This window comes from Canis lupus, chromosome 9, assembly GCF_048164855.1.
Source record: "Canis lupus baileyi chromosome 9, mCanLup2.hap1, whole genome shotgun sequence".
Lineage (NCBI taxonomy): Eukaryota > Metazoa > Chordata > Mammalia > Carnivora > Canidae > Canis > Canis lupus.
Genome location: NC_132846.1, coordinates 72,863,722 through 72,887,045, shown reverse-complemented (window position 1 = coordinate 72,887,045; position 23,324 = coordinate 72,863,722). Strand labels below are relative to the sequence as shown.

At 44.7% G+C, this 23,324-nt stretch overlaps 2 protein-coding genes and 1 pseudogene across 26 annotated transcripts in view; 2 read left to right on the top strand and 1 right to left on the bottom strand.

Annotated features, from left to right (window-relative positions):
- Nucleotides 1–23,324, bottom strand: part of KLC1 (kinesin light chain 1) — a 69,146-nt gene that overhangs the window by 17,765 nt on the left and 28,057 nt on the right. For all 25 annotated transcript variants that reach the window (XR_012037289.1, XR_012037288.1, XR_012037291.1 and 22 more), the window contains 10 exons: nucleotides 20,761–20,991; nucleotides 17,243–17,321; nucleotides 16,543–16,768; nucleotides 11,086–11,173; nucleotides 10,368–10,469; nucleotides 8,298–8,471; nucleotides 8,056–8,155; nucleotides 4,160–4,209; nucleotides 4,013–4,080; nucleotides 2,119–2,227 (listed from right to left, as the gene is read on the bottom strand). Coding sequence is in view for 22 of the 25 variants with exons in the window: in XM_072840083.1 (XP_072696184.1) it covers nucleotides 2,119–2,227; nucleotides 4,013–4,080; nucleotides 4,160–4,209; nucleotides 8,056–8,155; nucleotides 8,298–8,471; nucleotides 10,368–10,469; nucleotides 11,086–11,173; nucleotides 16,543–16,768; nucleotides 17,243–17,321; nucleotides 20,761–20,991 (1,227 nt within the window). In the remaining 3 variants the exon portion in view is untranslated. The remainder of the gene's footprint in view (nucleotides 1–2,118; nucleotides 2,228–4,012; nucleotides 4,081–4,159; nucleotides 4,210–8,055; nucleotides 8,156–8,297; nucleotides 8,472–10,367; nucleotides 10,470–11,085; nucleotides 11,174–16,542; nucleotides 16,769–17,242; nucleotides 17,322–20,760; nucleotides 20,992–23,324) is intronic.
- Nucleotides 13,354–14,460, top strand: LOC140640537 (small ribosomal subunit protein eS1-like). Its single transcript, XM_072840109.1, has one exon. The coding sequence runs from the start codon at nucleotides 13,417–13,419 to the stop codon at nucleotides 13,603–13,605; it is 189 nt and encodes a 62-aa protein (XP_072696210.1). The 5' UTR covers nucleotides 13,354–13,416; the 3' UTR covers nucleotides 13,606–14,460.
- LOC140640625 (small ribosomal subunit protein eS1-like) lies at nucleotides 13,862–14,460 on the top strand (annotated as a pseudogene).

Below are 23,324 nucleotides of genomic sequence, written 5' to 3'. Positions count from 1 at the left end.
CTGGATTGTTGGAACTACTCCTGAAGATGACTGGTCACAGCACTCTAGATCTAGGATGAGCACCAAGACCTCCTAAGCCACATTCCATCCTCAGGGGCGGCACACTCAGTGAGTGGCCCCACACAGCGAGACCCTCACACAGCGGAACCCCCAACAGAGCTCCCAATACCTCAGGGCACTTTGCCCCACACAGAGCCACGGTCCCAAGTAGCCCTTCAGAGTCAGAAGACCCTAGAGGAATGATGGTACTTAAGAAAGGGGATCCTCTAGGGGCACAGCTGGGAGGCACTGTTGGTTCTAACACTGCGGGTCTTCTCTCATCATTCTGCGTGAACTCTTTTGAAAGAAAAGAATTATTAGGTATATATGGGTAATTTTAATCCCAGACAAAAAGTGGCCATAAACAAACACATAATCGCCTACTATTCAGGAACGGAGGGACGCCTGGGTGGCTCAGTGGTTGAATGTCTGCCTTGGGCTCAGGGCGTGATCCCGGGATCCGGGATTGAGTCCCACATGGGGCTCCCTGTGGGGAGCCTGCTTCTCCCTCTGCCTGTATCTCTCATGAATGAATGAATTAATTAATTAAATAAATTAAATAAATACATACATACATACATACATACATAAGTAAATAAATGGAAAGGAAAAAACTCACACTTGTCTTTCCAATCCTAAAAATATACAACAAGGGATGCCTGGGTGGCTCAGCGGTTGAGCGTCTGCCTTTGGCTCAGGGCGTGATCCCAGAGTTCCTGGATGAATCTTACATTGGGTTCCCTGCATGGAGTCTGCTTCTCTCTGCCTGTGTCTCTACCCCTGTCTCTCTCTCTGCATCTCTCATGAATAAGTGAAATCTTTTAAAAATAAATTAATTAAAATAAAATAAAAATATACAACAAAACCATGGGGGACCTGGGTGGCTCAGTGGTTGAGCATCTTCCTTCAGCTCAGGTCACGATCCTGGGATCAAGTCCCACATTGGGCTCCCTACAGAGAGCCTGCTTCTCCCTCTATGTCTCTGCCTCTCTGTGTCTCTCGTGAATAAATAAATAAAATCTTAAAACAAAACAACCCTAGTCTCTTTATATATATTTTTACCTATTTATACACATACACAGAGAGTAATACATTTACTCATTACTCTGAAATCTGCTCACTACAGGGCAACAAGTATGCCTTTTCCATATTTCTTCACAAACATCATCTCAGTCTAACCAACACCTCTCAGTTGACGAGGAAAGCGCTTCGGTAGCTCCGCATTGAACCTGAGGAGCTGCCACACTGCTGTCCACAGGGACCGCACCACCTGACATCTCCCCCCGCAGTGCCCAAGACTTTCCATCACTACCTCTCTCAGGTAGGTATGCAGCAGCACCTATGACTTTCTATCTGTTCTGGATTACAGCCATTCTCCTGGGTGTGAGAGGGTATCCCGCTGTGGTCTGCTTCACATTTCCCTAATGATTAAGGATACCGAACACCTCATCATGTGCTTGTTCTGGGCATCTGGGTGCCGCCCTCAGAGAAATGTCTACTCAGCTCCTTTGTTCACTTTTAAACTAGGAGATCCTTCTGTCTTTATATGTTCTAGATGTCAGATCCTCATCAGCGGTGATTTGCAAGCACTTCCACCCATTTCTAAGGGTGTCTTCACTTTCTTGGTAGCATCCCTGAATGCACAAACAGCTCTAATTTTGGTGAATCTAACTGATTCAGTTGGTTTTTCTTCTGCTGCTTATGCTTCTGGTGTCATAGCTACAGTCTTTTAAACAACATAATTTTCTTTGTACAAACTAAAATATTAAATACTTTCTTTCTAAATCAAGCTTTTGGGGATCCCTGGGTGGCGCAGTGGTTTAGCGCCTGCCTTTGGCCCAGGGCGCGATCCTGGAGACCCGGGATCGAATCCCACGTCAGGCTCCCGGTGCATGGAGCCTGCTTCTCCCTCTGCCTGTGTCTCTGCCTCTCTCTCTCTCTGTGACTATCATAAATAAATAAAAATTTAAAAAAAAAAATGTTTAAAAATAAATCAAGCTTTTGCTAAGTCACATAAAGGAGAAGTCATTATACTCAAAGTCTAAGAGGGGAGTTAAAAAGAGAAGGCAGGCCACTGACCTGTTTGCGGGACCTCATGGCTGCTTCTTCCAATGTCTCTGCAGCTTCAAATTTGCCTTGACGTCTGTAAAGTGCCCCAAGGTTTTTCAAAGTAGTTGTAACAGTTGGACTATAAGAAAACAAAGGATACAGAGAACTATTAAATACAAGTTTTAGAAGTACTATCAATAACACTAAACACTATCCTCTAAAGCACTAACAGACTTATGTTTGCGAGAATTCTTTAAATTTCTTACACTGCTTCTTTTGACTGTAAACTCTAGTTTTTTCTTCTTCCTTTTTTTCTTAAGCTGACTCCACACCCAGCACAGAGCCACCCAGGGCTTGAACTCACGGCCTTAAGGATCGAGACCTGAGCTGAGATCAAGAGTCAGATGCTGGGAATCCCTGGGTGGCTCAGCGGTTTAGCACATGCCTTGGCCCAGGGCATGATCTGGAGTCCCGGGATCGAGTCCCACATCGAGCTCCCTGCATGGAGCCTGCTTCTCCCTCTGCCTGTGTCTCTGCCCCCACCCCCATGTCTATCATGAATGAATAAATAAAATCTTTAAAAAAAAAAGATGGTTCACTGCCTGAGCCCCCCCCAGGAGCCCCTCTGAAAATTTCTTCCATCCCAAAGGATGCCCTGCCTTGTCCCTCTCTGAAGCTTCCCTCTGCACGGCCAGTGGGATAGGCTCATGTCAACAGAGATGTCTGTGCTGGCTCTGTGTGGTGACCATCACACTTCCTCTGGAGGCAGAACTTACTATGTGTTGGGCAGTAAACAGGACAAGGTGTTTCTGGTGTTGCTATTCACCTCCTGTCCTGTCCACAGGAGAGGGAAGCAGAATGTGTGAGCGGGGTTGCAGGCAGAGAGTGAGTGCGCACAGGGATGGAGCACTTCTGCACCCCTGACAGCAGTCTCACTAAAAACCTAGAAATAAACCTACGTCCTTTCAGTACATATTAAGTCCTCAAGAGGCCACTCTTCTTGCTAATGATCATTGCTTAAGGTAGAGAAATAAAGAAGCTATGCCCTATGTCTGAGACAATTACACAGTAGTAGTAAAAATAAAGCCTATAAATGTCAGTTTTTATGGTAAGTGCTATGGGGAACCCAGAAGAGGGTTCAGATCATTTTCCTGAACAGATGACTGGTAAACTGGTCCTCTAGGTGGAGTTACAGTTAAGAAAGGGAAAAGTCCTCCGGGAAGGTGTTTCAGTCAGGAGAGGAAACAGAGGTGTGGGCAGCAGAGGCTCACAGGGCCAGCAGCCAAGGACCTCACGCTGCCCTCTGCACACCCGGAGGCCCTGAGGGCCGCAAAGACGAGAGGTGCAGGGGAGGGCGAGGCTCACATTTGCAGAAGGCTGGCCTGCCTCCTGAGTCTGCTCGAAGGATGGTCGCCCTGAACACCACCTCCCTACTCAGTTACCCCTTCTCCTGATTTGGCACTTAGCCTCAGGCAAAGTCGAGCTAATGGACAGAACTCAGATTTCACCCATGTTGCGGTGAGTTGCATGCAGGTACATTACCTCCTCCACAAAGTTACAGGTTTTTGCCTGGAATCTGGGAGCCACATGGGACTATGCATGCGCACCACCTAAAGGAATTTTCCCTGCTCATTCACTCACAAGCTGCCCTTAAAGCACTAACACCTTCCAAGGCAGTTCTATTTCTTCAGATAAAAGGACATACCTATCAGGGCACCCAAGTGGCACAGTCGGTGAAGTGTCTGACTCCTGATTTCCGCTCAGGGTTGGGAGATTGAGCCCCGCATCGGGCTCTGGGATCTGCCCTCAGCGGGGAGTCTGCTTCCCCCTCTCCCTCCTCATCTGCCCCTCCCCCTGTTCACTTGATCTCTTGCATTTTATCTAAAATAAACAAATAAAACCTTTGAAAAAAAAAAAGACATACCTATCAACTTTGCAGGCTTTGTACCAGCCGCCATACTCTCCAAAAGATGTCCCGTCCTTTTGCTTTCCCTAAATTATAACAAATGAGTCATTATCTTTAAAGCAATATATCCAAATCAGAAAATTTCTCAAAATAGTGTATTCTTACTTTGCATTCTTCTCTTTCTTCAGCATGCATCCAAATGGGTTTATTTTCATCTAGGGGAGAAAAAATAACATACTATAAAACTGAAGCTGGGATCCCTGGGTGGCGCAGCGGTTTGGCGCCTGCCTTTGGCCCAGGGCGCAATCCGGGAGACCCTGGATCGAATCCCACGTCGGGCTCCCGGTGCATGGAGCCTGCTTCTCCCTCTGCCTGTGTCTCTGCCTCTCTCTCTCTCTCTGTGTGACTATCATAAATAAATAAAAAATTTAAAAAAACAAAAAAAAACTGAAGCTTAATAGGGCACACTGAGTAGAGGCTGTCAAGTTTCAATGGTTGCAAGGTCTTTAGATGTTATTTCTTACAGCTTCGACAGAAGAAGTTCACAGTGGAGCCTAGGAGGGTAGAAGAAACAAACAGATGGGCGCTCACGTGCAGCGCTGTGAACAGAAGACACACTATCCAATGTACCTAGATAGGGCAGGCAACTGTCAAAAAAGCTGACAAATGGGGCAGCCCCGGTGGTGCAGCGGTTCAGCACCGCCTGCAGCCCAGGGTATGATCCTGAGGACCTGGGATAGAGTCCCGCGTCAGGCGCTCTGCATGGAGCCTGCTTCTCCCTCTCTCTCTCTCTGTCTCTATGAATAAATAAATAAAATCTTAAAAAAAAAGAAAAAAAAAAAGAAGCAGCTGACAAATGTTGTGGCCCCTACAATGAAACTTTTAATGCTAGAATCCTCACATATGCTTGGGAATGTTTAGAATTTGAAAATGCTATCATTAAACAAAAGTCTAAAAAAAAAAAGGGTAAGATGCAAGGAGCCAAAATAGAAAAAGATACTAATCAATATTCTCTTAAAGTCTCCTTAATTTTTAAGAACCTTAACCATGCCATTCCATCCAGTTTCTAGACAACCCTTGTACCCACACCATGGAGGACAAGCAATTACAAAAGTGAAGTTTCTGAAAACACTTTTATGACATGAAAAATGCTTGAGGTACAAGTATGAAGGAAAATAAGTATGTGGGACTATATATAAAGTATGATTTTGGGATCCCTGGGTGGCGCAGCAGTTTGGCGCCTGCCTTTGGCCCGGGGCGCAATCCTGGAGACCCGGGATCGAGTCCCACGTCGGGCTCCCGGTGCATGGAGCCTGCTTCTCCCTCTGCCTATGTCTCTGCCTCTCTCTCTCTGTGACTATCATAAATAAATAAAAATTTTTAAAAAAAAGTATGGTTTTAAATATGTAAATTAATCAGCACAGAAGGAAGGAAAGACACTACGATCGCTAAAAGCTGTATCTGGGTGTTGAAATCATGGGTGTTTTTCATGTTCCATCTATGCATGAATTTTCAAGGTTTCCTACGAGGACCTATTTTAGGTTCCAGAGGAAGAAACCTGTGCTCACAGCCGGTCTAGCCACTAACTACCAAACCATGGACAAATCACTTCTCTACAGTGTCCTCACTCCTAAAATGGGTGAAGGTTAGACCCACTTCACCAGACTGTTCAGAAAATTTGACATGATTACACACTGAGACTGCCTGACAGAAAGACTAATGTGTGGCTATTTTTATAATTATTACTTGCCATGTTATAGGATAAAACAAAAACTTGTCTCAAATATTGGTTTTAAGAGAGTGAACAGTATCTGAAACTTACTAACACTGTACAGTTTTAGCTTTATCTAACTAAAGTAATTCCACTGCTACAATACCTAAGTATGCAGCAAGCTAACAGAGCACAACTCCCAGACAACACAACAGGTCACATACATCAGCGTGTGCACCGAGCAGCAGGGGCCCCGTGAGGCCGGAGGTCACACACCGATGACAACAGGACACATCGTCATCTTGCCTAAAGAAAAGATACCTTCTGTCCTATGCTTTAACATTTGTATGGAGGGCAAGTCCAAATATAAGAAAACTGCTTTCTTTTTTTTTTTTTTTTAAAGGAAAACTGCTTTTAACTAGAACCCAACTGGACTTCATGCTACTATTTTTAGCAAAGAGCAGCTAGCCAATCATAAGTATTTCTCCAGAAGAGACTTTTTTAAAAGAAGTTATTAGGAAATGCTGTAGAATCACTACAAAATCCACACAGCCTCTACAGTTTGGTGAGGATCCGTGGCCCCATCCTGCAACAACTCCAAACAAAATCCCAGGGATCCCTGGGTGGCTCAGGGGATCCTTGAGTGGCTCAGCGGTTTAGCACCTGCCTTTGGCCCAGGGCGTGATCCTGGAGTCCTGGACCGAGTTCCACGTCGGGCTCCCTGCATGGAGCCTGCTTCTCCCTCTGCCTGTGTCTCTGCCTCTCTCTCTCTCTCTCTCTCCCTGCCTGTGTCTGTCTGTCTCTCTTTCTTTCATGAATAAATAAATAAATCTTTTAAAAAAACAAAACAGGGCAGCCCCGGTGGCGCAGCGGTTTAGCGCCGCCTGCAGCCCAGGGCGTGATCCTGGAGACCCAGGATCATGTCCCACATCAGGCTCTCTGCGTGGAGCCTGCTTCTCCCTCTGCCTGTGTCTCTGCCTCTCTTTCTCTCCCTGCATCTCTATGAATAAATAAATAAAATCTTTAAAAACAAAAAACAAAAAACAAAATCCCTGCTCACAGGGTGAGCTTGGGGCATTGCTATATTCTGAGAGTAAAACAGATTTACTACTGTTCCACTTACCAATGGAAAGAAAAAAACTAATACACTTGAAAGATTTTTCAAAAGTGACTTCTAGAAATTCTCTATAAATGAAAACATTTATTAAGCAAAACATCTCTCCCCATGCATCCTGAGGTTTCCTGCAGACCAGTAACAACTGTCCTCATTCCAAATGCCTTACGTAACCCAATGCAGTGGGAAATGCCTTATGTGACAAATATTGTTTTATTGAGCAATTTAAATCTTGTTATTTATTCCAAAACTGTATACACAGGCAGCCCGGGTGGCTCAGCAGTTTAGTGCCAGCTTCAGCCCAGGGCGTGATCCTGGAGACCCAGGATCAAGTCCCATGTCGGGGTCCCTGCATGGAGCCTGCTTCTCTCTCTGCCTGTGTCTCTGCCTCTCTCTCTCATGAATAAATAAATAAAATTAAAAAAAAACTGTATACATTAAGTACCTATAATACTTTAAGAAAAAAAAAATACGGGATCCCTGGGTGGCTCAGCGGTTTGGCGCCTGCCTTTGGCCCAGGGCACGATACTGGAGACCCGGGATCGAATCCCACGTCGGGCTCCTGGTGCATGGAGCCTGCTTCTCTCTCTGCCTGTGTCTCTGCCTCTCTCTCTCTCTCTGTGACTATCATAAATAAATTTAAAAAAAAAGAAAAAAGAAAAAAAAATACTTTAAGGAATACAGAGACGGGCCTTGGCTCTTTTAAACAAATATCCCAGCAGGCCTGAGGTAGGGTAAACCATTTGCATTTCTGACAGGTCCCATGTGGTGCTGATGCTACCGGTCCCCACTGGCACTTTGGGAACCAGGATAATAGAACAATTCCAGAAAGTCTTGATGCCTCCGAAGAGGCTTTCTAGAATTAGTGGTTGGAGCTGTGCATGAAGCCAGCCTGGACTCAAGAGAGGGCAACACAGGAAGACAGGGCAGGTGGCCCATCACCTCTCGCCACAAGGCATGTGACCCCTCAGAGTGTGTATGTAGGTCAGGGCAAGTAAGCAACCATTCACCGTGTTCAATGGATGGTAGATGAAGGAATGAATGAACCTATGACCTCTCAAACTGCCATGTCCTCTTCTCCAAGCACTATGTGCAAAATCATTTCTAAAATTCCAATTAAATTCTACCCTGAAAATACGGTGATGACTTGGGTATTACCAAGTTCCAGAAGGAAATGAGTATTTCTAGTGCATCCTAACAACTGCATCTGCTTGGAAGCACCAATACAGTTCTTACCATCTACAGAACCAAACTCCCTTTCATGTGCACGAGTGAGAATCTCTTTGTACAGTGTTTCTGCTTGCTTGAATTTTCCTTGCTTCAGATAGCAGGATGCCTTAAAATAAAAGAAAGAACTTAGTTATTTCATATGTAAATGAAACACACATTCTTATCTACAGGTTAAACAACAAAGCTCAGAGTTCAAAAAAAGGGAGCAATTCTGGCTCTACCTACACAGTGTACCTCTGTCAACATACCAGGTTATTTTTCGTTTTGGCCACGTTGGGGTCATCAGGCCCCAGTTTTGTTTGGTAGATCTCCAGAGCTCTTTGATAGTAATATTCGACTTCTTCGTACTTGCCCTGATTCTGGCACAGTAAAGCCAAGTTGTTTAACTGCTTGGCAACGTCAGGGTGATCCTTCCCCAAAACCTGGGAACAAAAGAGAGTGTATTAGAAACACCCATCTGTGTCAGTGCTATCCAATCCATTCTACACATACTGTGAGAAGGATGCTTCTAAACACAAACATCACTGTGCCTGATGTCCAGGTACACAGCGGGTCCTGTCCCTGTGCTGTGCACAAATAAAAAAAGCTAGAACTCATACTCTTGGCTGGCAGGAGGAACTGTACTGATTTCCCTACATGCACTCAACTTCCTTTATCTTTACAGTAACCCCACATGCACACTAGCACAGGTGGCACGTAGCCTGAAATCAGGAAACAGCTACACAAAGACTACATTAATGTGACTACAAGTTCTGGAAGAGCACTTGCTGACTCCGGCTACTGCCCAAGACGCCTTCCTACACGTGCAAGCCTTCAAAGAGAATTTCCAGCTCTTGCACTTGGCCCACTTATCCCTTCCCATTAAGACCTGGCAGTCCTTTGCATTCACCCTAAACCACTTCCCCTCACAGTTCAAACACCACCTTCAGGGCTCTTCAAAGTCATGTCCCACATGCCTGATTTCCTTCCCCCAGCCCCCCCCAACCACGGCCCCTCTAAATGATCAACCCTCGGGGTCTTTGCCAAACCGTCAGAGGGGATGCCTCCCTACATGTGACTAGGGAGCTTCAGCCTGTCTCCACCCATGTAACTCACAGGCACTGTGGTTTTTTTCTTTCTTTCAAGTATCACTACTCAAAACCATCTTATTCATCTGTATAGTTCATCATCCATTCTAATGTAAGCCCTCAGAGTGCAAATTCTGTCTCCTTCACCAATATAACCTCAGCAAAAGTGCTGACTCAGAGATGAGTAAACACTAAATCACCTCCCTAGTACCTGGAACAAATGATTCATTCTCTCAACTTGTTGCCTGCCTTTACTGATGTGGTCGTCAAGGAGGCATGCCGCCTGCCCATCCCTCTCTCCATTTCCTGCCTCTCCCTGCCTGCGGAACTCCATTGAGAAGCCATCCGGTGTGCCCCCATACCTGGACAAGCCCCTCCTATACACACTCCCAGAGGTCCATCCCGGAAGTCTGCACAACCTGTGCCCCAGGGAAGGAGTGGGCATCCTGATTTGTGAATCACTGGCTCTAACCAACCAGGGGCCCCCAAATCCTCTGCACACATCGCCAAGTGAGTGAATGAAGGTAATTATGCATAAATGAACCTGGCAGATCACTGTATAGAGTTCATAGTCCTTAATTGGATACTTATGTGTTCTCTTTGAATTTACCCCCAGTCTGCTCAAAATCTGACCATTTTAATTCATAAATATCATGCAGATGATAGCATGAGAAAAATTTTCCTGCATGATTTCATGATGAGCCCCTTTCCCAATTCCCTGCCATATGACTGAAAAATAAATGATCTTGCAGTATCACTGGTAAATAATCACAAAAAATACCAACTTAAAATACTACCCCTAGTCATTCATGGCACTTAACCACCCAAGCGCCCCCTCCTCACTCCTTTTAAACACTGGTCTGAATGAGCTAACCTGGCTGTGTTTTGTGGGCTGCCCACCTTATCGTTCATCAGAGTTATTTTCAGTAAATGGTCAGTCATGATATATCACAGTGGTCGTCATTCCTCAAAACTTAAGACATGACATGTTTAGAAAGCACAAAATGGGGACGCCTGGGTGGCTCAGTGGTTGAGGGTGACGCCTGGGTGAGCTCAGTGGCTCTGCCTTCAGCTCAGAGTGTGATCCCAGGTCCAGGGATCAAGTCCCATATCGGGCTCCCTGTGAGGAGCCTGCTTCTCCCTCTAGGTCTCTGCATCTCTCATGATTAAATTTAAAAAATCTTTAAAAAAAAAAAAGAAAGGACAAAATGCTACATCTCAAGACAATGTGCACCCTTCCTTCACCCGCACCTTTTCTCTGATCTCCAGAGCTCTTTTACACAGCGGCTCAGCCTCCTTGTACTTCCCTCTTTTGCCATAAAGCACTGCAAGGTTATTCAGAGTTGCTGCCACCTACACAGAGAAACAGCAAAGAATGGTAAACACCACCAACCGACAGGACTTCAGATCTCACACATTCACTGATACCCAGTGTGCATGGTGAACTGTTCTCCACTAAGTGAAGGAACAGGACTTCAGTTAAAAGCAAAAGAGCAATTCACTATATACAGATTATATGAAGTAAATTGTAGAATACTGAAATTAAATAATCAATAAACACAATGATCTTGATTTTTTTTTTAATTTCGCTGGAAGCCACAAAGCCAACCCAAATATAGATCTGTTTCCAAATCCAGCCAGATTTTAAGAAAAAAACACAAATTCTTTAGAAAAAAATTTACAGAAGTACATGCAATTTGATTAGGATAAAAAAAAATATAGTACGTGATCCATTTGAAGTGGTGGTGACAAACAAATTAAGTGTGCACTGGTATATACTAAACATCAGAGCCACCACTGCTGAAGCTCAGCACTGGTATCGAGTAAGTGAAGACTCCTACCTGTGCCATCTAGTGAAAAGGCAGCTCTTAAACTTTCCCTGTTGAGTTTAATATTAAAATGAGTTGGGTAAAAAAATATATTAGGGAAAATGAAATATAAAAAGAAGGAAAGAACCAGATATACAAACCGCGGGATGATCTTTGCCCAAAGTTTTCTCACGGATGGCCAAGGCATCATTCAGTAGATTGGCAGCATCTTTGTATTTATTCTGGTCTCTAATTTGAAAAACATACATTAAGTATTTTGGATATAGCTTACTATATGTTTTTTAAATGTAATTTTGGAATTAAAATAAATAAAAATAATAAAATAAATAAAAGTTAAGCTTTAGCTATTTAAAAAATAAAAGTCAACTATTAAAACTATTTTAAAAACTTCGAATATAGAAGAAAAAAACTCCACCAATAAACTCAAACTTGGAATCAGGCCTGATAAGCTTCTGAAGTCAGCCCTCCCCCTCTGGGTCACTGGGACGATACTGCACCCACAATGCAGAGCTACCTGGCAAGCGACAGCTGCACGGCACAGAGTACGTGAACCAGTCCAGAGGGTGAGCAGAGCTTCACCTGGTATCAAGCAGAACTGATTCCAGCGTCCGAGCCCAGGCTCTTCCAGTTACTGGCTGCAAGGCTTTGAGACATTAAGCAGCCTCCCTCAGTCCCAATAGACCCATCTAGAAAGTATGTTACCTAACTCACAAGAGTTGCCCTAAGAGGCTAAAACATACACTACAAATAAACACAATACACTGTAGTTTCTTAATCTGGTACACAATTTGCTTGCTGTTTGCTTAAGGAGGAAGAGGATGTTTCTGACTTCAGTAAGACAGAAACCCAGCCCCAGCCCCTGCCCTTGTTGGTTTCTGTGCTGACAACATGACCACAGAAGACTTATTTGCTCTGAAAGACTGAACGCACATGTTTCTTAGCTACATCGTATGAGCAGCCCAGCAAGGCTTCGCCCTGCAGAAGCCAGGTTGCCCTATAAGACATGGAGAGGGCTAATGGGCCTCTGCAACCTCTGAAGCACACAAATTCTGGTCATGTGAGATTTTTTTCTTCAACTACCCTACTACACATGATAAACTGGCTCAAATATTGTGTAAAACTGCAAGCATGACAGAATCTCAAGAACTACTAAAACATTAAAACCAGTAACAGCAACAACAGCCTAAAAGTTTATGGTAGCTAAATGAGGCAAAGTGTACTGAGTGCTTCTCTAAACTGTGACGGGCCCTAAAATGTCAAAGGCTACTAATTAATTAGCCAGAGCAGCAGCACTGGTTCTCAGGCGTGGCCCCAAACTGACAACAGTCACCTCAGCTGGAACACACATCGAAACCCAGCCCTTCCCCCAGAAACTAGCTGTGCAGCCCGCACTAATTTAACTAGCCCACCAGGAAATTCAAACTGAAAATGAAAATAAAAATACGCCACCACATGAGTGAAAATCTTACAGAAAAATGGGCTAAAATAGCAAAGAAAGATGAATGAAACCACATTAACGAGGTACAGGAATAACCTACGCTGCCCTGGCAGGGATGGTGTAGCCAAAGCAGAGTGGACACCACCTGCCTGAGGAGTACTTTGGCCTGAGGTACCAGGTATAGACTGTGTGGACTCAAATCCATTTAGGAACTCATCCTTAAAAAATCCAAAATCTCAGACAAAACTCCTAAAGCTGTTTATCAATATATTATCCCCTCCCCTAAAAGCTTCATTAAATGTCCTCTAACACAAGAAAGGTGAGAGGAGTTAGTTACAGGCCAGCCCCAGGGTGGGTTCTGAATGTGAATGTAAATATACAGGTAGCTATCCATATATTTAACTTTTGATTTACACAGGTAACTTCTTAACCTGCAGTGAAGCCCCAGAATCCCCACCACCCAGCACAGGGGTAAGCATGTGACCTAAGCAAGGTGCCTACGTGTGATGACAAAAACCCTACATGCATTGCTTAGTTAACTCATTTATAGTAAAAATATCTAGCGTTGGCCACAAATTTTCAGATTAGTGCATACAATTATTTTAAGTTTCATTTATTTGAATGATCTCTACATCCAATGTGGGGCTTGAACTCACGACCCATGAAATCAGGAGTCAGATGCCCTACTGACTGACCCAGCCAGGTGCCCAGTGCATACGATTTTTTTAAAAAACCTTTTGAAACAAAACAGAACATTATCTGTCAAGATTTTAAATGTAAATACCTGTGACTAAGGAATCCCTAAAATAGTTTAACAGTAAAAATCTGCAAACTGCCTAAATGTTCATGAACATGGAAACTGTCAAAGAAAGGTCAGAATCATGCCCGAGCCAAAGCACCATGCTGCCCCGGAAGATGGAGGGGCTAACCAAGGGCAGAGCTGCAGATGTGCTCTGAAGGACTCTTTCTGGGGTTTTGTTTTGTTTTGTTAAGAAATCACTCGTCTTGCCTTTTTGGCTCCCAGAGCAGCGGCATGGTGGTCGGCAAGAACAAGCACCTTACGAAAGGCGGCCAAAAGGGAGCCAAGAAGAAAGTGGTTGATCCATTTTCTAAGAAAGACTGGTACGATGTGAAAGCGCCAGCTATGTTCCATATAAGAAATATTGGAAAAACACTAGGCACAAGAACTCAAGGAACCAAAATTGCACCTGATGGTCTCTGAAGGGCATGTTTTTGAAGTTAGCCTTGCTGACCTGCAGAATGATGAAGCTGCATTTAGAAAATTCAAGCTAGGGACGCCTGGGTGGCTCAGTGGTTGAGCGTCTGCCTTCGACTCAGGGCCTGATCCCAAAGTCTTGGAACCGAGTCCCGTGTCAGGCTCCCTGCATGGAGCCTGCTTCTCCCTCTGCCTGTGTCTCTGCCCCTCTCTCTCTCATGAATAAGTAAAATCTTAAATATATATAAAATTCAAGCTAATTACTAAGGATGTGCAGGGCAAAAACTGCCTAATTTCCATGGCATGGATCTTACCCATGACAAAATGTGCTCCATGGTCAAAAAATGGCAGACCATGATTGAAGCTCATGTTGATGTAAAGACTACCAATGATTATTTGGTTTGTCTATTTTGTGCTGGTTTTACTAAAAAACACAATAATCAGATTCAGAAGACCTCTTACGCTCAGCACCAACAGGTCTGCCAAATCCGGAAAAAAAATTAAGGAAATCATGACCCAACAGGTACAGACAAATGACTTGAAAGAAGTGGTCAATAAATTGATTCCAGAAAGCATCGGAAAAGATATAGAAAAAGCTTGTCAGTCTATTTATCCGCTCCATGATGTCTTCGTTAGAAAAGTAAAAATGCTAAAGAAGCCCAAGTTTGAATTGGGAAAACTCATGGAGCTTCATGGTGAAGGTAGTATAGTTCTGGAAAAGCTACAGGGGATGAGACCGGTGCTAAAGTTGAACGAGCTGATGGATATGAACCACCAGTCCAAGAATCTGTTTAAAATTCAGACATTTAATGGTGACAAATAAAAACATATTTGTGATGTTTAAAAAAAAAAAAAAAGAAATCACTCATGTCTATGAATGGCTGGATTAGTTCACTTCTCTTCACTGAGCCCTTTTCTGTCCTCTCCCTCCACTGTCCCTGTCCTTGCTCGGCTCCCATCTCCATATCCCTGAGATCCTGCCCTGCCTCCAGGCCACGGTCACCATTCTGTCCCATGCACCACATCCAACTGACTTAAGAGACCCAAGCAGGAGGCTGCTACTCCCCACAGGCAGCCCAGCACTGCCCGTAGGCCTCCACGGTCAGGCCCAGCTTCGCCCAGCCCACCTCTTGTAACTGCTCTTCAGGTGCTGTCAAGCTTTGCCCAACTAGATTCAGGAGTAAATACACACAACATCCTTTACCATCTCCACTTGCTAAAATCCTACTCACCCTCTGAGGCCCCACAAAGTGCTCCTCCCATGGTTCCATTAATCCTTCCCTTATCCTCTCAACTGGAAGGAATTTTTCTGTTCCATGAATACTTTTGTGCTATTTTATTAACAAGAACCCAGTCTCCCTGTTTCTATAATTACATATGAATGTAAACAGCCGGGGATCCCTGGGTGGCGCAGCGGTTTGGCGCCTGCCTTTGGCCCAGGGCGCGATCCTGGAGACCCGGGATCGAATCCCACGTCGGGCTCTCGGTGCATGGAGCCTGCTTCTCCCTCTGCCTGTGTCTCTGCCTCTCTCTCTCTCTCTCTCTGTGTGACTATCATAAATAAATAAAAATTAAAAAAAAAAAAAAAAAAAAAAAAAAAAAATGAATGTAAACAGCCTATCTTCTAAACAAGGTCCTAAGTTCTTTGGAGAATGCTATTATGAGCGCTTCGTGTCTGCCAGGCAACACCACGTTGTCACACGCCCTACGATACTCCCCTCAGACCCCTGAGTGAGCACTGTAAGTGCCTTCATTTTAGATACAAGAAAACTGAGACTCAGAAAAGGTAAGGGCTCTGGACAACCTCCTGCCCTGTGGCCATCTAGCAGAGATAAAACCTCAATTCTCCTGACTTTAAAGTCAACATTCTGCTTTCTGCTTGAGGACAGGAACCATGTATTCATCTCAAGGGCCTCAAGGGAACCAGCCCAGTCTTACCTATACTTAGGTGTCAGAAAATGCCGAATGGGGACAATCAAAGCAATGAAGAAACATGAATCCTTTAATCCCAACCCACAAAACTGGAAGGGCCACAGCAAACCAATCCTGCCATGTAACTTCTCCCTCGGTCCCCACTTACCCGTACCTGCTCTATTTCAGGTGAGTTCGGCTAAATGACACACACTAAGGGTTCCAACATATCACTCCCAGTGCCACAAGGGCAAATTCCTTAATTCCCTTCAACATGTTCACCAAGGCTCCTAAGCAAGGAAGCATGCTAGAGTGATGTGACAAGTGGGGACACGGACACAAGCTGGTCCCCAACTTTCAGGGACACTATTCTGGAAGAGAGAACAAAATTCAAATACATCCCCCCTCCCCCTACACATACACCAAGCCTAGTGAGCGAGTGCTCTGGGAGGCAGGAGGGTCAGAGGCCAAGAGGAAGCTGAGACTCAGAAAAGAGAGAGCACTAACAAGGCCCTAGGAAGGTATGAAGGCATTTATGGACAAAAGAAACCCAATACACAGACTCAAGAGTTTAGTTCGGCCAGAGTGAAGGATGTATGTGGGCTATAAGGCTGACCTGGGTTGTTCTGGGCAGCATCTGTTCCACAGGTCGGTACCTTTGCTATAGTGCTCGCTAAATATTTTTAATTTAATCCCCTGGCTATTTGAAGAGAAGTGACCAATGAAACTGGCAAAGTAAGCATATACAGGTTTGTAGAAATGTATTATGAGGGAAAATTCATTAAAAAATACCATCTAGGGCAGCCCGGTGGCTCAGCGGTTTAGCGCCACCTTCAGCCCAGGGCCTGATCCTGGGGACCCAGGATCAAGTCCCACGTCAGACACCCTGCAAGGGGCCTGTTTCTCCCTCTGCCTGCCTGTGTCTCTGCCTCTCTCTTTGTGTGTCTCTCATGAGTAAATAAATAAAATCTTAAAAAAAAAAAAAAAAAAACATCTATAGGTAAAACTAGTGGATAGAACGAAAGTACTAACCTGTACACCAAGGCCAGGATGTTTAGCATGGTGGCCACATCTGGGTGGTCATGGCCGGAAGTCTTCTCCAGGTCCTCCAGGGCCTGCTTGCAGAGCGGCACTGCCACCTCATAGCGCCCCTGAGAGGCGTACTGGATGACCAGGTTGTGGAGGGTACGCAGCCGCGCTGGGATCTCATAGCCACCCTGCTGCGCAGCTGCCGCCGCACTGCTATGCTGCTGTTGGACTGCACAAAGTTTCACTTCAGATGTGCTCAAAGGACATCATCCAAACAAAATCATTTAATTAGACCTTTCCTCTCTAGCTTTGGTCCTGGCTGGCACCTGGCCCACCCAGCACCCCCGTGACGGGCTGGGTAACATCAGTAACTTGTCAGGGTGCGGTGATGTGCCCCATGGTGCAGTGAGACTCCTCCCAGCACCACATAAATTCTGCTTTTCCACTCGGTAAGAATCCACAGATGACATGTGGATTGTCTGTGCGCGCCCCTGTTTTGCAGGGGCTACTCTAACATACTATATCCCGACAAGAAACTATGTTTCTCTTGGGAAACACTAGGCAATCCCAGGGCGCATGTGCCCCTGGGAGGTAGGCATCACGCACCGAGATGTCCACTAATTATGGCAACTATGGTACAGCAGGACAAACCACCTTCTGCGTGTATGTGCTGTCATTCAACTGCTCCCCCTCACCAACTTACTTCCTTGACCAGGGTCGTCGTCATCATTTGGGAAAAGGTCATCCAGAGGCTCTTTGGTGGAATCAGTGTCTTTGTCCTCCTATAAAACCAACCCAGGATAACTTTAGCCTTACAAGTACTGTAAGTCTTGAACTGGAAATCTTCAATATAAATATCATTTTAATAAAATCTTAAACAAGACAATCTGTTTTTAAAATGAAACATAGAATTGGGGCAGCCCGGGGGGGTTCAGTGGTGTGGCGCCACCTTCAGCCCAGGGTGTGACCCTGGAGTCCTGGGATCGAGTCCCGAGTCAGGCTTCCTGCATGGAGCCTGCTTCTCCCTCTGCCTGTGTCTCTGCCTCTCTGTGTGTCTCTCGTGAATAAATAAAATCTTAAAAAAAAAGAAATTAAACATAGAATTAACCACAATTTGGCTTATCCATCAATTTAGCAAAAAGTAATAAAAAGCTTGCTAGATTAGAACTCAAACTCAAAATGCAGGCCACAGGGATGACCAACAGACAGACCATGCTGGCATTTCCCATCCCTTAGATTCTTCAATACATGCTGAAGAAGTTCAAAGAGAAAAGGGAAACTCTTGCATTTTTTTTAATAGATTTTTATTTATCTGAGAGAGAGCACACAAGCAAACATAAGCAAGGGGCAGGGCAGAAGGAGAAGCAGACTCCCCGCCGAGCAGGGAGCCCTATTCAGGGTTCAATCCCAGGACCCTGAGATCATGACCTGAACCAAAAGCAGATGCTTAACCAACTGAGCCACCCAGGCACCTCTGGGAAACTCTTACTTGAAATAAATTTTATTTGGAAACCAAATATGTAAAAACAGACTACACTGGCCCATCTCCAACTGCCACAGAACTAGAGGGCCCCTTCCTTGCTCACCACCTCCACCACAGGATCCCTAAGAGCAGTCTGAAACCTGCCAACTTTTTCTTAAGATTTTATTTATTTATTTACTTACTTGAGAGAAAGAGAGAATCCCAAGTAGGCTCCACAACCAGTGAAGAGCCCAATGCAGGGCTAGATCCCATGACTCAGATCCCCTGAGCTCAGGACAGAGTCGAAATCAAGAGTTGAATACCCAAACGACTGAGCCACCCAGGTGCCCCTGAAACGTACTGGTTTTAAGTCTGTGACTCGAGTTTCCCCACAGATATCCGACTGGTACAGGGGTAAAAAGCGTGACTGTGGGCAGCCCGGGTGGCTCAGTGGTTTAGCGCTGCCTTCAGCCCAAGGCATGATCCTGGAGACCCGGGATCGAGTCCCACGTCAGGCTCCCTGCATGGAGCCTGCTTCTCCCTCTGCCTGTGTCTCTGCCTCTTTCTCTGTCTCTCATGAATAAATAAAATCTTTAAAATAAAAATATAAATCAGAGTATTAAAAAAAAAAAAGCGTGACTGTGTACACAATGCAGAGAACAGACAACAGGTAGACCAAATGAGAAATCAGCATCGCTTTAGGGCAGAAAACATCACTTGCCTCTGGGGGGGTAATCTGAGAATACACAAGGTCACCTTGATAATATTTGTCTGGGATGTATGACTTAAATATGCTGAGAGACATGAGACAAACCCAAACTGAGGAACAATCTATGAAGTAACCAGTTTCTGTAATCTTCAAGAATATCTATGTCATGAAAGGCAAAGAAAGACCTTTTTCTTTCTTTGAAAAGATCCTGTTTCAGATGAAAGATGGCCAAGGAGAAGTGACAGCTGATGCCACATGTGACTGTGAACCAGACCCAGACACAGAAATAATGCCATGAAGAATTCCACTGAGAAAGGAGGACAGTGCAGAGGAGACGAAGACTGTGCCTATGTGAAATGGACTGACTTGAGCGGGCCCCAGATTCCACAGGCACATGTCCCCATGCTAGGGAAACATGCCCAACAGCGGCACGGGAGTGCAGCATGAGGGACGCCACCTACTCCAATGCAGTTCAGAACAATCACTGAGGTACATCTCGAAAGGAGAGGCAGAGTTAGCTCACTGTTAGCACTCTTCTCTAACCTAAATATTTTTTCAACATAAAAAGTTTTAAAAGCTCTGATTCAACCAGACCCTCCATCATCTAGTATTATATGGGAATCACTGGCTGGCATCAGTATCTTCATTTATTCTTATTCTCACAGGAGTCTATAATAATAGGTCTTTTAAATCCAAATTCAAGAGGAAATTACAGTAACCCTAATAAGACAGGGTGCTGTGGACTAATGCATCCCCCCAAATACCATATACTGTAGCCCTAGCCCTCAAGGTGATGACATTTGGAGGTGGGGCCTTTAGGAGGTAATGTGGGTCAGATGAAGTCATGTGGATGCGGCTGTCACGATAGGACTAGTGTATTTACAACGAAGAGGAAAAGACATCAGATCTCTCTCTCTCTCTCTCTCTCTCTATGCACGCACCAAAGGAGGCTGTGAGGATACAATCAGGAAAACGGCCCTCACCGAGAACCTGATCGTGCCAACACCCTGATCTCAGAACTGTGAGAAATGAGCCACACAGCTATGGTATTCTGTCCAAGGGTCCAAAGTGATTAAGACATGTACTCTGGTGGTGTGAGAAGTAACATTAAGAGAGACTGCATGGAAGACATATAAGAATTCTCTTTACTATCTTTTCAACTTTTCTGTGAACTTAAATTTACTCCAAAAAGGTTTTAATTGTTTTTCAGTTAACTGAGTCAGATATAAATGGTGGATGAAAAATAATCAAGACTGAGATGAACATCCAGAGAGCCAATAGAAAAAGGAGAAAACCAAGATCCTTAGGGAACATTCCAAAAACAAGGTAAGCTGGTGAGACCAAGGAGGAAGGACACACAAGTGAGGTAGCAAGAGAACCAGGTGGTGTCCTAGAAGCATAGGAAAGAGTTTGAAAGAGGGACGCCTAGGTGGCTCAGCAGTCGGGCATCTGCCTTCAGCTCAGAGCATGATCCTGGAGTCCCAGGATCGAGCCCCACATCGGGCTCCCTGCGTGGAGCCTGCTTCTCCCTCTGCCTCTCTCTCTCTCTGTGTCTCTCATGAATAAATAAAATATTACCAAAAAAAAATAAAAAGAGTTTGAAAGAGAAAAGTCAAGATCCACAGCAGGGCAGGCTACAGAGTTAGTCCCCAGTCTGGATTACGGATGACTAGATGGGATGCACACTGACCTGAGGGAGAGTTCCAGCAGCACAATGAGCCTGGAAGCCAGACTCAATGGGTTAAAACATTCAAGAGATCTCAAGCTGGAACAAACCTCATCAAGAGCCTCTCTGCATTGTACCTTACATTTACAAAGTATTTTTACATATTTTTACATTTTCTGTTCTAAAACATACATACGAAATACATATGGCAAGAATTTGTATGATTTGCCCAGGGACTAGGTCCCAAGACCCATAACTTCTGGTCTTGCTCAATGCAATCACTAGAGGGGAGAGGAAAACACTGACACAGCTTTACTAAAATAACCTACCAACTATAACACGGTTAACTGTCAATAGTGCATTCCTACCCTACTGTACACTTACGGATGGAGAGATGTCATCATCATATTTTTTTAACTGATTCATGAATTCCAGATGCTTCTTTTCCTCCTCCAGTTGAGCCACAGACTGCTCACTTTTCTGTAATTTCTGCTGTGTATTGGCCAGTTCATCCCGCAGCCACTGATTCTCCTGGCACAGCCGACGAACCTGTGCACGTAGTTTCTGTTTCTCGGACTCAACAGCATTTAGGTGATTGGACAAAGCCATCATAACCTGGAAAGACAGAAACGTTGACAGCACTGCAGCGTCCATTCCACACATCTCACCTCCCACATAGGCAGTCATTCTATGCTTGCAGCTCTAGCTTATACTTGCAGATATATACTCCAACACAGACAAGTACAAATGCCAATTACCTCCCTTTCCACCCTGTGTTGGGCCACACAGGGGCATGATAAAGAATAGCACATGCTCAGAACATCTACAGAAATGATACGCTGTTCTTCTGTTTGACAGCATCTTAAATGGACTAGGAGTGGACACACGGCTACTCTTCTGACAAAACTGTGTATTTTTGCTTTCTATCTAGGTAGCTCCAACATAATTTCTCAGAGACCCTTTCCCGTGTGTAAGAGTGTGTGCACAAGCATGCATATGGGTATAGAGGGCAGGTCACTCTGGGAGGGGCTGGTGATGGAGCCAGAGAAGGGCATACAGACAAATCTGTGATATTCCAAGGTAAGGGAAGAAATTTTTGTAGCAAGCCAGCTAGTCAGAATGCACTGATGCATTCATAAGCTTAGGCTGACATCACAAACTCTGGGGACAGTCTCAGGGGTCTGTCTATGGTACACCAAACCTGCCTGAGGCATCAGCAAGCTCCTAGGAATACATGAACAGTAAGAGCTGGGCAAAGCTGGCTCCAGTATGTTCTCTCTTTAGACCATGCAACTGCCCTTCCCTCTATCATCCACCTATGTTTCAAACTTAAACTCCAGAAGGTGAGGTTCTTTCCTCCTTTTCTTAACCGTAATATTTGTCAAACTAAAAAGTAAGTCTATATGCATATCACTTTTCAGTAACAGAATCTATCATATGATACATTCACAAAAATCAAAGTTCTACAATTAGGTCTGTCACATGGTCTGGATAAAGAACTAAAATCAGAGTACTGTGGAATAGAACAGTACCCTCTACATGAAAGAGAAATTAGTGACCCCATGGCCCTATTATGCTTCCTTCATTCAGTGTACACGAGGAAAACCTGGGGGGCACAGTCAGTTAAGCATTCAACACTTGGTTTCAGCTCAGCCATGATCTCAGGGCCCTGGGATGGAGCCCTGCATCAGGCTCCACTCTCAGCAAGGAGTCTGCTTGAAATTCCTCCTCTTCCTCTGCTCCTCCCGTTCATGCTCTCTAAAATAAAGAAATGTGGGAGATCCCTGGATGGCGCAGCGGTTTAGCGCCTGCCTTTGGCCCAGGGCGCGATCCTGGAGACCCGGGATCGAATCCCATGTCGGGCTCCCGGTGCATGGAGCCTGCTTCTCCCTCTGCCTGTGTCTCTGCCTCTCTCTCTCTCTCTCTCTCTCTCTGTGTGTGACTATCAAAAATAAATAAAAATTAAAAAATAAATAAAATAAAATAATAAAAAAATAAAATATAAAATAAAATAAAATAAAATAAAATAAAATAAAATAAAATAGAAATGTTGGGCAGACCAGGTGGCTCAGCGGTTTAGCGCCGCCTTCAGCCCAGGGCGTGATCCTGGAGACCCTGGATGGAGTCCCACGTTAGACTCCCTGCATGGAGCCTGCTTCTCCCTCTGTGTCTCTGCTTCTCTCTCTCTCATGAATAAATAAAATCTTTAAAAATAAATAAAAATAAAATTAAATGAATGTTAAAAAAAAAGAGGAGGGATCCCTGGGTGGCGCAGCGGTTTGGCGCCTTCCTTTGGCCCAGGGCGCGATCCTGGAGACCCGGGATCGAATCCCACGTCGGGCTCCCGGTGCATGGAGCCTGCTTTTCCCTCTATGTCTCTGCCTCTCTCTCTCTCTCTCTCTCTCTCTCTCTGTGTGTGACTATCATAAATAAATAAAAATTAAAAAAAAAAAAAAAAAAAGAGGAAAGCTAAGAAAGAAGCCAAATTCTAGAGTATATGATTTTACCCGAAGTGTGCTAGCAGAACCAAATTTTATCAGGGGATTGGGTTACCACCTAGAGGTTTCTTTTCTTTCTGTTTTAATTAATTTACTTATTTTAGGGGTGGAGGAGCAGAGGGAAAGGGAGAATCTCACACCGATTTTCCCGCTGAGCCCAGAGCCTAAAGAAGCAGGGCTCGAACTCATTACGGTGAGATCACAATCTGAATCAGACACTCAACTGACTATACCTCCCTGGTGCCCCCCACCTAAATGTTTCTAATTTTTCCACCACTATGTCCTGCATGATAAAAACAAAGGTTTAGTCAAAGATATATAGCAATCCACTCTTGGAGTACTGCAGAGACTATTAGCTGTTGGCCAATATCCATGCTCTCTTCTTCCTTAGGCTCTAGAACAGGGAACTGGAAGTGGACTGGAAGTGGGCAGGGCAACATTCCCCAGTCT